This window comes from Sebastes fasciatus, chromosome 7, assembly GCF_043250625.1.
Source record: "Sebastes fasciatus isolate fSebFas1 chromosome 7, fSebFas1.pri, whole genome shotgun sequence".
NCBI classification, from domain to species: domain Eukaryota; kingdom Metazoa; phylum Chordata; class Actinopteri; order Perciformes; family Sebastidae; genus Sebastes; species Sebastes fasciatus.
Window position 1 is genome coordinate 1,321,439 of NC_133801.1, and position 13,105 is coordinate 1,334,543.

At 41.4% G+C, this 13,105-nt stretch overlaps 1 protein-coding gene across 3 annotated transcripts in view; it reads right to left on the bottom strand.

Moving 5' to 3' along the window:
- The window catches only part of LOC141771037 (protein NLRC3-like), a 30,325-nt gene that overhangs the window by 13,122 nt on the left and 4,098 nt on the right, over nt 1-13,105 (bottom strand). For 2 of the 3 annotated variants that reach the window (XM_074640923.1, XM_074640924.1), the window contains exons 5-9: nt 7,282-7,404; nt 4,938-5,016; nt 4,524-4,752; nt 2,488-4,285; nt 2,209-2,382 (exon numbers count right to left, since the gene is read on the bottom strand). In XM_074640923.1, the coding sequence (XP_074497024.1) occupies nt 2,209-2,382; nt 2,488-4,285; nt 4,524-4,752; nt 4,938-5,016; nt 7,282-7,404 (2,403 nt within the window). The remainder of the gene's footprint in view (nt 1-2,208; nt 2,383-2,487; nt 4,286-4,523; nt 4,753-4,937; nt 5,017-7,281; nt 7,405-13,105) is intronic. The other variant, XM_074640925.1, reaches the window with a different exon arrangement.

Consider the following 13,105-nt stretch of genomic DNA (forward strand, 5'->3'; position numbering starts at 1 on the left):
AAGGACTTGTCTCTGTACTTGTCTTGCTAGATCTCAGTGCTGCTTTCGACACCATTGACCATCACATCCTATTACAGAGACTGGAACATTTAATTGTCATTAAAGGAACTGCACTAAGTTGGTTTAAGTCCTATTTATCAGATCGATCTCAGTTTGTACATGTCAACGATGAGTCCTCCATGCACGCCAAAGTTAGTCACGGAGTTCCACAGGGTTCTGTACTTGGACCAATTCTATTTACCTTATATATGCTTCCCTTAGGCAATGTTATTAGAAAACACTCCATAAACTTTCATTGTTATGCAGATGATACCCAATTATATCTATCAATCAAGCCAGACGAAACAAACCAGTTAACTAAACTTCAAGCATGCCTTAAGGACATAAAAACCTGGATGACCTGCAATTTCCTGATGTTAAACTCAGACAAAACTGAAGTTATTGTACTAGGCCCTGAGCGCCTCCGAAACAAATGATCAATGATATAGTTACTCTATATGACATTGCCCTGGCCTCCAGCACCACCGTAAGGAATCTGGGAGTTGTCTTCGATCAGGATATGTCCTTTAACTCCCACATAAAACAAACCTCACGGACTGCCTTCTTTCATCTACGTAACATTGTGAAGATCAGACACATCCTGTGTCAAAATGATGCAGAAAAATTAGTCCATACATTCGTTACTTCTAGACTCGATTACTGCAATTCCTTATTATCAGGCTGCTCCAATAAGTCTCTTAAGACTCTCCAGTTGATCCAGAATGCTGCAGCACGTGTACTGACTAGAACTAGAAAAAGAGATCATATTATGCCTGTATTAGCTTCTCTGCACTGGCTGCCTGTAAAATCCAGAATAGATTTTAAAATCGTCCTCCTCACCTACAAAGCGCTAAACGGTCAGGCCCCATCATATCTTAAAGAGCTCATAGTACCCTACTACCCCACTAGAGCACTGCGCTCACAGAATGCAGCAGGGTTACTTGAGGTTCCTAGAGTCTCCAAAAGTAGAATGGGAGCCAGAGCCTTCAGCTATCAAGCTCCTCTTCTGTGGAACCAGCTCCCAGTTTCAGTCCGGGAGGCAGACACCGTCTCTACATTTAAGAGTAGGCTAAAGACTTTCCTCTTTGATAACGCTTATAGTTAGGGCTGTCTTTGACCAGCCCCTAGTTAAGCTGCTATAGGCCTAGACTGCCGGGGGACTTCCTATGACACACTGAGCTCCTCTCTCCTTCTGGATATACTCATGTCCCATTCATTGTTACCAACTACATTCCTTCCCGGGAGTCTTTGTTCCTCCTTGTCTCGCAGGTAACCATGGAACGGGGTCACACCGGGAGCGAGATTATACCTGGAGCGGGGTTATACCTGGATTGTGGCTGCATCTGCTGCCGTGTCTGCTGCCTGCTTGACACCAACTGCTACCATCACTAATTAATTCCGTCTGTACAAGGGACTACCAAGGCTAACGAGGGACTACCAAGACTAACGAGGGACTACCAAAGCTAACGAGGGACTACCAAGGCTAACGAGGGACTACCAAGGCTTAGTGACAAAGTGGCAGCCTGGAGAATAACACTTCTTGGTCACTGCCAAAGACATCAAGAACTCCCAGCAAGCATGCTGATGCTGCAGGAACCAACGCACGGGCATCGATCACAGGGACGTCCCACACCAACACACATGGACGTACTGAGGACAGATGCTGGACAGTGCTGGCGAGCTAGCCAGATGTATGGAGGACTGAGACAGCTGGAAGCTCCACTGGAAAGCGCGTCTGAGGACGACCCAATGACATCAATTCTGATAGTTGTATTATCACTCTTTCCATCCACCACTATTGGTTTTGTTATTAGTCCTACTTGTATTAGTTATTACAGCTGCTGGTCTGTCTGTCTGTCTGTCTGTCTGTCTCTCTCTCTCTCTCCCAGCCGGTCTCGGCAGATGGCCGCCCGCCCTGCTCCCGGTTCTGCTCCAGGTTTCTTCCCAGTAATCAGGGAGTTGTTCCTGGCCACAGTGCGCTTGGTGGATCCTGTTGGGTCTCTAAACTCTGGTGTACGGTCATAGACCTGCTCTATATATAAAGCATCTTGAGATAACTTCTGTTGTGATTTGATGCTATATAAAAATAAATTGAATTGAATTGAATAATAAATGTTAAGAAAATAAGAGCTCAGAGGGTCGGTATTTTTCAAATAGTTGAACACCAACCTGAGAGTTTCCAGTGTACAGTGGGGACTCTTCATTCCAGCAGACAGCAGCTTCACTCCTGAATCCTGTAGGTCATTGTTACTCAGTCCTCTAGTCTGAGAGACCTGGACCTGAGAGCTGAGAACTGAGGACAGAGCTTCACAGCTTCTCTCTGAGAGGTTACAGCCAGCTAGTCTGAAGAAGAATCAGCAATACATAAGAAACAATTACAAACCATGGTTGTTGTTTTTTCTGAATAATAAAACAACATTTGATGTGGATAGTTATGTGTCCACGTACAGAGCTTTGTTGGAGGCTTTGACCACTGGCAGCAGCCTCAGAAGAGCCTCCTCTGAAGCAGAGTATTTCTTCAGGTCAAACACGTCCAGATCTTCTCCTGATGACAGTAAGATGAAGACCAGAGCTGACCACTGAGCAGGAGACAGTTTATCTGTGGAGAGACTTCCTGAACTCAGGGACTGTTGGATCTCCTCCACCAGAGAACGATCATTCAGTTCATTCAGACAGTGGAACAGATTGATGCTTTTCTCTGCAGAGGAATTCTTACTGATCTTCTTCTTGATGTACTGGACTGTTTCCTGATTGGTTTTTGAGCTACTTCCTGTCTGTGTCAGCAGACCCCGTAGGAGAGTCTGATTGGTCTGCAGTGAAAGACCCAGGAGGAAGCGGAGGAACAAGTCCAGGTGTCCGTTTGGACTCTGTAAGGCCTTGTCCACAGCACTCTGGTAGAAACGTGTGGATTTTCCTACAAACACTTCAGACAACCGGGAGGTTTTTTGTTCTTCTGCCATCAGATTGACACCAGAGTTGATGAATGTCAGATGGACATGAAGAGCAGCCAGAAACTCCTGAACACTCAGATGGACGAAGCAGAACACCTTGTCCTGGTACAGTCCTCTCTCCTCTTTAAAGATCTGTGTGAACACTCCTGAGTACACTGAGGCTGCTCTGATATCGATGCCACACTCTGTCAGGTCGGATTCATAGAAGATCAGGTTGCCTTTCTGCAGCTGATCAAAAGCCAGTTTTCCCAGAGACTCGATCATCTTCCTGCTCTGTGGACTCCAGTGTGGATCTGTCTCAGATCCTCCATCATACTTGACGTTCTTCACTTTGGACTGAACCACCAGGAAGTGGATGTACATCTCAGTCAGGGTCTTGGGCAGCTCTCCTCCCTCTCTGGTCTTCAACACCTCCTCCAGAACTGTAGCAGTGATCCAGCAGAAGACCGGGATGTGGCACATGATGTGGAGGCTTCGTGATGTCTTGATGTGGGAGATGATTGTGCTGGTCTGCTTCTCATCTCTGGATCTCTTCCTGAAGTACTCCTCCTTCTGTGGGTCGGTGAACCCTCTGACCTCTGTCACCATGTCAACACACTCAGGAGGGATCTGATTGGCTGCTGCAGGTCGTGTGGTTATCCAGAGGCGAGCAAAGGGAAGCAGTTTCCCCCTGATGAGGTTTGTCAGCAGCACATCCACTGAGGTGGACTCTGTAACATCAGTCAGGATCTTGTTGTTGAGGAAGTCCAGAGGAAGTCGACACTCATCCAGACCGTCAAAGATGAACACGACCTGGAACTCTTCAAACCTGCAGATTCCTGCTTCTTTGGTTTCAGTAAAGAAGTGATGAACAAGTTCCACCAAGCTGTACTTCTTCTCTTTCAGCACATTCAGCTCTCTGAAAGTGAATGGAAATATGAACTGGATGTCCTGGTTGGCTTTGTCTTCAGCCCAGTCCAGAGTGAACTTCTGTGTTAAGACTGTTTTCCCGATGCCAGCCACTCCCTTTGTCATCACTGTTCTGATTGGTTCATCTCTTCCAGGTGAGGCTTTAAAGATGTCTTCTTGTGTGATTGTTGTTTCTGGTCTGTCTGGTTTCCTGGATGCTGTTTCAATCTGTCTGACCTCGTGTTCATCATTGACCTCTGCAGTCCCTCCCTCTGTGATGTAGAGCTCTGTGTAGATCTGATTCAGAAGGGTTGGGTTTCCTGCTTTAGCGATCCCCTCAAACACACACTGGAACTTCTTCTTCAGGTTACACTTGAGTTTACGTCGACACACTGCAGCAACAGTTCCTGAATGAACAAACAAGAAATGAAACCAGTGAGTGGATCCTACAGAAGATCAGAGAATCTAAACATTTAGTTTTTCCTCCTCCATCAGTTTTATTCAGCTCATCAGTGGAGGACAAACAGCCTCTGATCTGATGAAGATGTGTGCAGCATATTAACAGCAGAGTTTTAAATGTAAACTTCTCCCATGTTGTCTCCATTTCCTCTTTCCATCATGTTAAATCTGTTAAAATCCTCTTACTGCTCTGCAGACAGTCAGCCAGCTCCTCCTGCTTCATTCTCCTCAGGAAGTTCAGTGTGATCTTCAGAAACGCCTCTCTGCTGCTCCTCCTCTGCTCCTCATCCTCACCGTCCAACACCTCCTCTTCCTCCCTCTGACTCTCTAAGCATTCTGGGTAATCTGGACTCAGAACCTTCTGGATCTTCTTCAACTCGTTCTTCACAAAAGTGCCGATGTTGTCCTCCAGCAGCTGGAACAGAAAGATAAACTGAACATTTAATTTAAAGAACACAACATGTGATTCATCTGTCAGTCTGAAGGCCTGCTGGTCTGAACAGAGCAGCATGGAGACTGTTGGGACCTGAATGGTAGTTTAGCATTTAATGTGTGGTTGATGTAGTTAATAGTTAAATGTGTGTTTGTACATGTACACACCATAAATATGGAGTCCAGGTCTGTTTGATGCTGCTGGGCAGACTGACCACCGAGGCTCTCTGAGCTCTCCTGATGAACTCTGTGGAGAAAAAACATCATGTTTAAGAACATTTGAGGACTTAAAACTGCAGCTAACTAAAGGTGTTCTGAGATGACGGCAGAATGACGGCAGCTGTGTCTCAGGAGGTAGAGTGGGCGGTATAAAAACACCAACATTACTAAGGCCTGAAAGTGTCCTACTGGGGGGTCCTACAAGAGAAAGAGGACCTAATGTCAGGAGATGTTAGAGCTGTGTCAGAGGCAGGGATGGAAAACTTGCTGTGTAACTGTGGATGTTGGATGTAGAGACTTGGCTGGTCATCATCGAGTCATCAGCATCACATCAGAGGCTGCTGAACGATCCAGATGGTGATGGATCAGAGGGAGTGATCTATGGTGTCTGATCAAGGTGGGATGGGTCACCTGGGAGAGGGTGTCCAATGTTGAAAGATCACATCACTGCTGATGAGATGAAGTGTACCGTTGGGTATATCTCAAAACCACCAAGCCTGGTTTAGCCAGTGATGCTGTTGGGCCTCGCCATTCAAAATGGTGTCAAAGACATTGAACTGCGTTTCTCAGGGTCCTTGAGTCCTTAACTCCACCCATGGACTCAGTAACCATGGCTACTGACCCATGACCCATTCACACCTATCTGTGAAATCCATCTTGGACAAAACCAAAGAAGGAACAAAGCAAGTTAGCACCAAGCTGCTAACTCTGCAGGAACAAAGGACCGGACCAGTTTCCCTCCAATCTAAACAATTGGATCTGAACACAGTAATGACTGAATCTTTTGACTGGAACCAGAACTTTCCACAGCCTGGCTTCTCCATGTTCAACCGATGGAATCGCCGGTTAACAAAGAACCCCTTTTTCTTCCACTGGGTAAAGTAACTGGGCCTACCTTAGCACAGCATTAGCATAGACATTGCACATGACTAAGCAAGACTGTTTAACCTTGACTTCTTGCCTGACCTTGACTGTACGTGCATTGATTGGGTTTAATGCTACTCACTGAGTTTTATTGTTGTGATATTGTTGTAGTCAGGATATTTGGGTAACTGGCTTTGTCACATCTGATGTCTTTAGTTATGCTCCACACAGACAAAATGTCTTGCATGCTAACTAACTCTTTTCTAACCCAACACATGATCCACCACATATTAAGATCACATACATAAACTGAATTGGTTTAAACACAAACATACACATTCAGAGAGTCTCAAACTACCACATCACACAACCCTTTGTTCTTACTGAGCACATGTGCTCTGAAGGACAAAGAGACCATTGTGTTTGATGTCCCAGTGGCCATCTTTGATTCAGGAGAGAAATAGAATCTCTACTCACTGACAGGTGTGATGTGCAGACCGCATCCAAAGACCCATTGTTAAAATGCTTGCTACTGATCTTTCACAGGCAAACCAGCCTTGCCATTCAGAGTGAAGCAGCCCTGGAAAAGGAGGTAGATTCCCTAAGAACGCAAAATGCTCGTCTCCTCCATGAAGTTCAGACAGCTAACAAGAAAATGATGTGTTCCTTAGAATACCTGCTTTCAGATTAACCTGATTTAGTCTTAGATTAGAAGGTCTCTCCCCACCAGTCGTTCAGCCAATGTGATTCTGGCTACTCAGATTCACACTCTTCACTTGATGAGAGGTTAACTCCCTCTACACTCAGAAGTGAAGGATTTCAAACCGACTCAAAGTCCTTTGGGAATGAAGTCAGCTACACTGAGAGACAGAGCTAACAGCTACCTGACTTCTCAACTCTCTGACACGGACCATGAAGAGACATGCAGCCACTGAGAGATGACACTTTCTACACGGACACCAGTAGCTTTGAGCATTAAATCACCACAGAAAATAAACCGAGCAGAAGAGAGAACCGTTTTTAATGCATCATGTCTACGTGACATCCAGGTAATCAGGTCGGTATCGGTGCTGATATCTTTCCATTGGATCGGATCAGCCCTGTTGCTCACAGTTCATTAATCTGTTCACATAGTTTATGAATCCTGATATCAATATTATCACCTTTGGATCAGCAGCTTCCAGCTTTGAAGTTAACTCAAAACAGTCTTTTTCAAAGACAAACACATATTGATTTAGTTTAACATGTTGAGGCTAATTTGCTTTATAACACTGAATTGTTTGACAGGTGACTGTACAGGTGAACACTGTGATGTCACTGCTGAAACAATCTATTGTTGAGTCCTACAACAGACTCTGAAGCTCTGGACCAAGACCGGATTCTTTTCATCAAGAGTGTCAGATAACAAAGTTCAGTTTTAAATTATTACCTTCCATCAGCAGCTTGTCCAACTTTAAAGGTGAAAGGAAGACCCATAGACTCGTCACTCTTCATGGACACACAGCTGGGTTCAGGTCCAGATTCAGGAGAGTCTGGTCTCTGCTGCTGGATCCTGATACAAACAAACAACTAACTCATGAAAAGATGGAAAAATCCTTTTGACCAGATTCTCACTGGTTACATATCATTAATCAGTTGGGTCTGTTTAACATTATACCGATAATATTAATAACTAAGTCTTGTTTTAAGTATTGATACTAGTACCAGGATCAATACTATAACAGGACCTGTCTCCCATGAGGTCATGTTGTGGACACGTCAACACTCTTCTCTCTGAAGCAGAAGCAGACCTTTGGACTCAGGTCACATGACTTGGACTCGACTGAAATCTAAAAAGACTTGTAACTCAACTTTGACTCTAACACCGATGACTTGTGACCTCACTTGGACCTTTTGATCAGGAATGACTTGATATCCTCCCAAAGATTAATAATGATCTAATTATATATTATCTCATAAAAACATGTGCAGAAAATCAACTCTTCACTTTCCTGAAAACAGATGGACTCTCAGCCGCTGTGAGAAAGGTGTGTTTGTCAGTTCAGACCAGCAAGTTATCACATTCACACAATAAAACATCCAGCAGACTTTTTATTCTCATTTATTCTTGGTGTAAATTACAAACTTCTCAGGAGGAAAACTGCATCAGCTGTTTCTAATTACATGAATGGAGTCAGTTATTTGCCAAAAGGCCAGAATGAAGCTTGTGTCTGTCTGGTTGATGTTCTCTGTCCGTCTGTACTCGGCCAAAGATCCTTTACCAAGTTAAAGAAGCATCACTCTGTGACATCACTCGAATATCACCAGTGGGTGGTGTGTTTTTGTAGTTCAACAGAAACCAACAGAGTGGTGCCTCTTCTCTAGAGAAAAGATCTATCTGCTTCACATCAGTTTCAGCAGTCAGAATCTCTCAGTTAAACTTTCGTTCATATCATATCAATGTTTGAAGTGGATCAACTTGAATTCTCTGAATCATATCTAGTCATAATGTCATCGGCTGCTCATCTTTTTATTTGACTTATGATCAAACTCTAAACTTTAGAGCTTCTGCCTTCTCAGCCAACAACAAGTTCAGACATCAAACTAATATAAAATAAAACTTCTGCTTTCACTTATTTTTAACTTTTTAACAAAATGTTCATCGTTGAAGACAAATAGATTCAACAGAGAGTCAACACCAGATTCAGATCAGATCAGATCAGATCAGATCAGATCAGATCAGATCAGATTCAGATCAGATCAGATCAGATCAGATTCAGATCAGATCAGATCAGATCAGATCAGATCAGATCAGATTCAGATCAGATCCAGGGTTGGACAGTAACCAGGACCTGATGGCTCGTGGCCACAGAAACTTACTTGAGTAACTTTTTTATTCAAGTGTATTAATAGTATACTTCTTTTAAACTTAGAATAAGAGAGTATACTTTCAGTTTGCTTTTTTTTTTTGATACTTTGTTTTTATTGCTTTTCCATGACAGAAAGACAACACACACATAGAACAATATAACAAAACAAAAAACATGAAAGGATATAGATTGCCCTGTCTCTACAAAGTTTTCTTATTACTATGACATATTCAATGGTTAATTTCCTCACCCTGTCGTTGACATGTAAACATTGTCCATTTCTCCCACTTCTCTCGACATTGCTCCTCTTGTGTTCTTATCCTATGGGTTAACAGCTCCATATCATATATTTCATTCACAATTTTCAGCCATTCATCTTGCGTAGGTGGTTCTGCCTTACACCATCTCTTCGTAATGGCCTTCTTACAGGCCGCCAACAACACTTTCAACAGGTATCTGTCTTCTCTTAACACAGTATTTCCAGTCATATTGCCGAAATATAGTACCAAACATGACTTGGGTATATCATAGCCCAAAATTTTGCAGATAACCTTATGAACATTTCCCCAAAATTGTGCAACTTCAGGACAAAGCCAAAATATATGTGAATGGTCTACATTCATGGCCCCACATCTTCTCCAGCAAGGTTGTGCTACAGACACGTATTTATTTGTAATTTGGGGTGTTATAAAAAATCGAATTACATTCTTCCAACAGTGTTCTCTCCATGTACGTGAAGATGTTGTAGACTGTTGTGTTCTCCAGATATGTAACCATTCATCTTCTGTGATAGTGACACCTAATTCTTTTTCCCATTTCAGCTTTACATACGATGTTGTATTTCCCCTTCTCTCCATTAGGCACTGATATAATGTAGATATTATCCTATATTTTTTTGAATTATAAACTCCAATTATGGTTCTTACTATCCCATTTTTATCTAAATTGACATTGTGCTTTATGTCTCTGTCATAAAAGTCCCTTAATTGCAGATATCTAAAATGGTCCTGGTTGCTCAATGAATAGTTTTGTTTCAGTTCCTGAAAACTCATAACATTCCCATCTTTTATTACTGTACATAATGCTGTTACACCAATTGGAATCCATTGTTTGAATCTCTGGTCAAGAGTGCCAGGGATAAAATTTCTGTCATCTGAGCTCCTTCTCTAATCCATATTTCCGTACCAATTTAAACCAAAATTCTAATGTAAATCGAGTAATAGTATCTACCTGGTCAAGTAAATCCTTTGCTACATCTCTGTCCCCAATAAGGCTCTGAATTTCTCTTCCTTGTACATATCTCTCTAAATTTTTCCATTTTGCTTCATAATCCTTGGCACACCAATAGATTATTGGTCTAATTTGTGCTGCATTGAAATATTCCCTAAGGTTTGGCAACGCCATACCCCCTTTATGTTTCCCAATCTGTAATGTCTCAAATCGGACTCTTGGCCTTTGACCATTCCATATAAATCTTGAAATAACTTTATCCCAGGTTCTAAATTGTTTCTCAGGAATTTCAATTGGTAATGACTGAAATAAGTAGAGGAGTCGTGGGAGTATATTCATTTTGATGGTATCTATTCGTGAACTGAAGTCCAGTGGGAGGACAGCCCACCTCTCAATATCATTCCTAATGTCCTGATCCACTTTGATATAGTTGGCTTTATATAATTTCTCAGTTCCTCGTGTTAATGTAACGCCGAGATAAGTCATTTTTTTAGAACTCCAATTCAAGTTATATTTATGCCGTATAGTTTCGGATGGGTAATAATTAATTGTTAAAATCTGTGTTTTTGCTAAATTTAATTTGTATCCAGAGTAGAAGCCGAATACCTCAAGTTGATTGGTTAATATAGGGAGGCATGTGTCAGGGTCCTCTAAATAACAGATCACATCATCCGCAAAGAGCCCAATGATGTGTTCTTCCTTTCCAACCTCTATCCCTTTAAGGTCTCTATTCTGCCTAATTGCTTGTGCAAGGGGTTCTATAAAAATTGTGAATAAAGTTGGGGAAAGACAACATCCCTGCCTGGTGGACTGCTCTAGTACTATACTATCAGTCAGACTGCCATTTATTTTTATCCTTGCCGTCGGATTTTGGTAAAGAGTTTTAATACATCGAATGGCCTTATCATTTAGTCCAAATTTCTCAAGTACCTGATACAGAAATGCCCAGTTTACACTGTCAAATGCCTTTTCTGCATCAAGACTTATTAAGACTGCACTAATATTTTTGTCTTTGACATGTTCAATGATGTGTAGGGTTCTTCTTATGTTATCTTGGGTTTGGCGCCCTTTAATAAAGCCTGTCTGATCTTCATCTATAATGTCATTCATGAAATGTTCATATCTTTTTGCAATAATTGAGGTGTAGAGTTTATAATCTATGTTTAATACTGATATGGGTCTGTAACCAGAGCAGGTCTCACTGTTCTTCCCCTTAGGAATCACTGATATAACAGCTTCCTTCCAGGATGGTGGGAGTTCACCATGTTCAAGTGTATAATTGAAAGAGGACTCGAGTAGTGGTATAAGTTGTTCACTGAATGTTTTATACCACTCAGTTGGTAGACCGTCACTGCCAGGGGACTTATTTGTTTTTAGTCTGCTCATGGCTTTCTTGATTTCTGTTCTTGTAATGGGTGAAGTCAAAAGGTCATTCTGATCCTCCCCAATTGATGATAAGTCCAGTGTCTCTAGAAAAGCTCTCATTTGGTCAATGTTAGCAGACGGGGGCTGGCTATACAAACTCCCATAGTAGTTCCTAAAGATAATTTCAATCTCTTTTGGTTCATAGGCCATCTGATTTGTGAGGGTATCCCTTATCTTATGAATTGACCTATCCACCTGTTGTTTTTTCTGTCTTTTTGCTAACAATTTGGTTGCTCTAGGCCCCACCTCATAGTAGGATTGTTTTAGAAATCTTGTTTTCTTTTCTATCTCTGTGGTTAATAATTTATCTATATTATCCCTGATCTCTTTAATTTTTGGTAGTAGTGTGGAGTCTCGTGTAGATTTATGTTGTTGTTCAATTTCCAGCAGTTTTTCCTTTTCCCTCTTAAAGGCTTCTTCTCTAGCTTTTTTGATAGATGCTGTCCTGGCAATAAGCTTCCCTCTCATGACTGCTTTCAGAGCGTCCCACAAAATAGCAGGGTTAACCTCTCCATTATCATTTTCATTTTTATATGTTATAATCTCTTGTTTGATCTCCTTGACAACTGATTTATTATTTAATAATCCTACATTTAATCTCCATAATGTTTTTTTCTCCTGTGATTTTAATTTTACTTTGAGATAAATTGAACAGTGATCTGATACGTCCGCTCCTTCAATTTCACATTCTCCTACTCTGTATAGATCTTTTTTATTCATGAAAAAATAATCAATTCTAGCATAGCTTTTGTTAGGTGCTGAAAAATGTGTATAGTCCCTTTTAGAGGGGTGCAGTTCTCTCCAAATATCCACTATACCAAATTCTTTAAATATTGTCTTGATCATTTTTGTAACATGGTTGGCATTTTTCTTATTGTTTGTTGTATCTAACTTACTATTCATCACGATATTAAAGTCACCCCCACAAATTAATATTCCTTCCATTTCCAAAATAATGTTATCAAACAGGTTTTTAAAGAAATGCTTTTCACTGTTTGGTGGGGCATAAACATTGACCAATGTCACTTCTTCGTTTTCCAGTTTTCCTTTCACAATAATATATCTGCCCTCCTTATCACTAATTTCTTTAGAACATTCAAATTTCACAGAGTTAGGGATGAGAATGGCCACGCCTCTTCTACAACCATGTTGGAATGAACTATAGAATGTATTTGTATAGCCAAACCTCTTAAGCTTCTCATTTTCCTGCCTAGACAAATGTGTCTCCTGTAAGTATATAATCTGTGCTTTGTCTTTCCTTAATTTGGTCATTACTTTCCGACGTTTAACTGGGTTATTCAGACCATTCACATTCAACGACAATATCTTAATATTATGCTCTATCATTTCTATTTATGGAGTCATGTTGCAATCCAAACCCAAACACAAAAAAATAACATACATAAAAAAAATATATGAACTTATGAACGTCAACTGAACACAGAACTTTGTGACTTCAAAAGCAAAGGATGTACTCTGCCATCCCTTGAGTTCCCTGTTGGTGGGAGGAGGGTAACATACCTCATTACTGAGGGGGCCCTCCCTAGTAGTGGGAAAAAATCCACAAACTGGTATTCCACGTATACTAGAAGTGTCCAACATTCAGCGCATACAACACTCCCTCCATCGGTTTCACAAACTTATTGAATTAAGTCATAAGACTTTTAGAATATGTGGCCCAGAGTTCTCATTTTTCTTCAAGTAATGTAGACCATAACAAAATTAAATAAAAGAAAGAAAAACAACAAC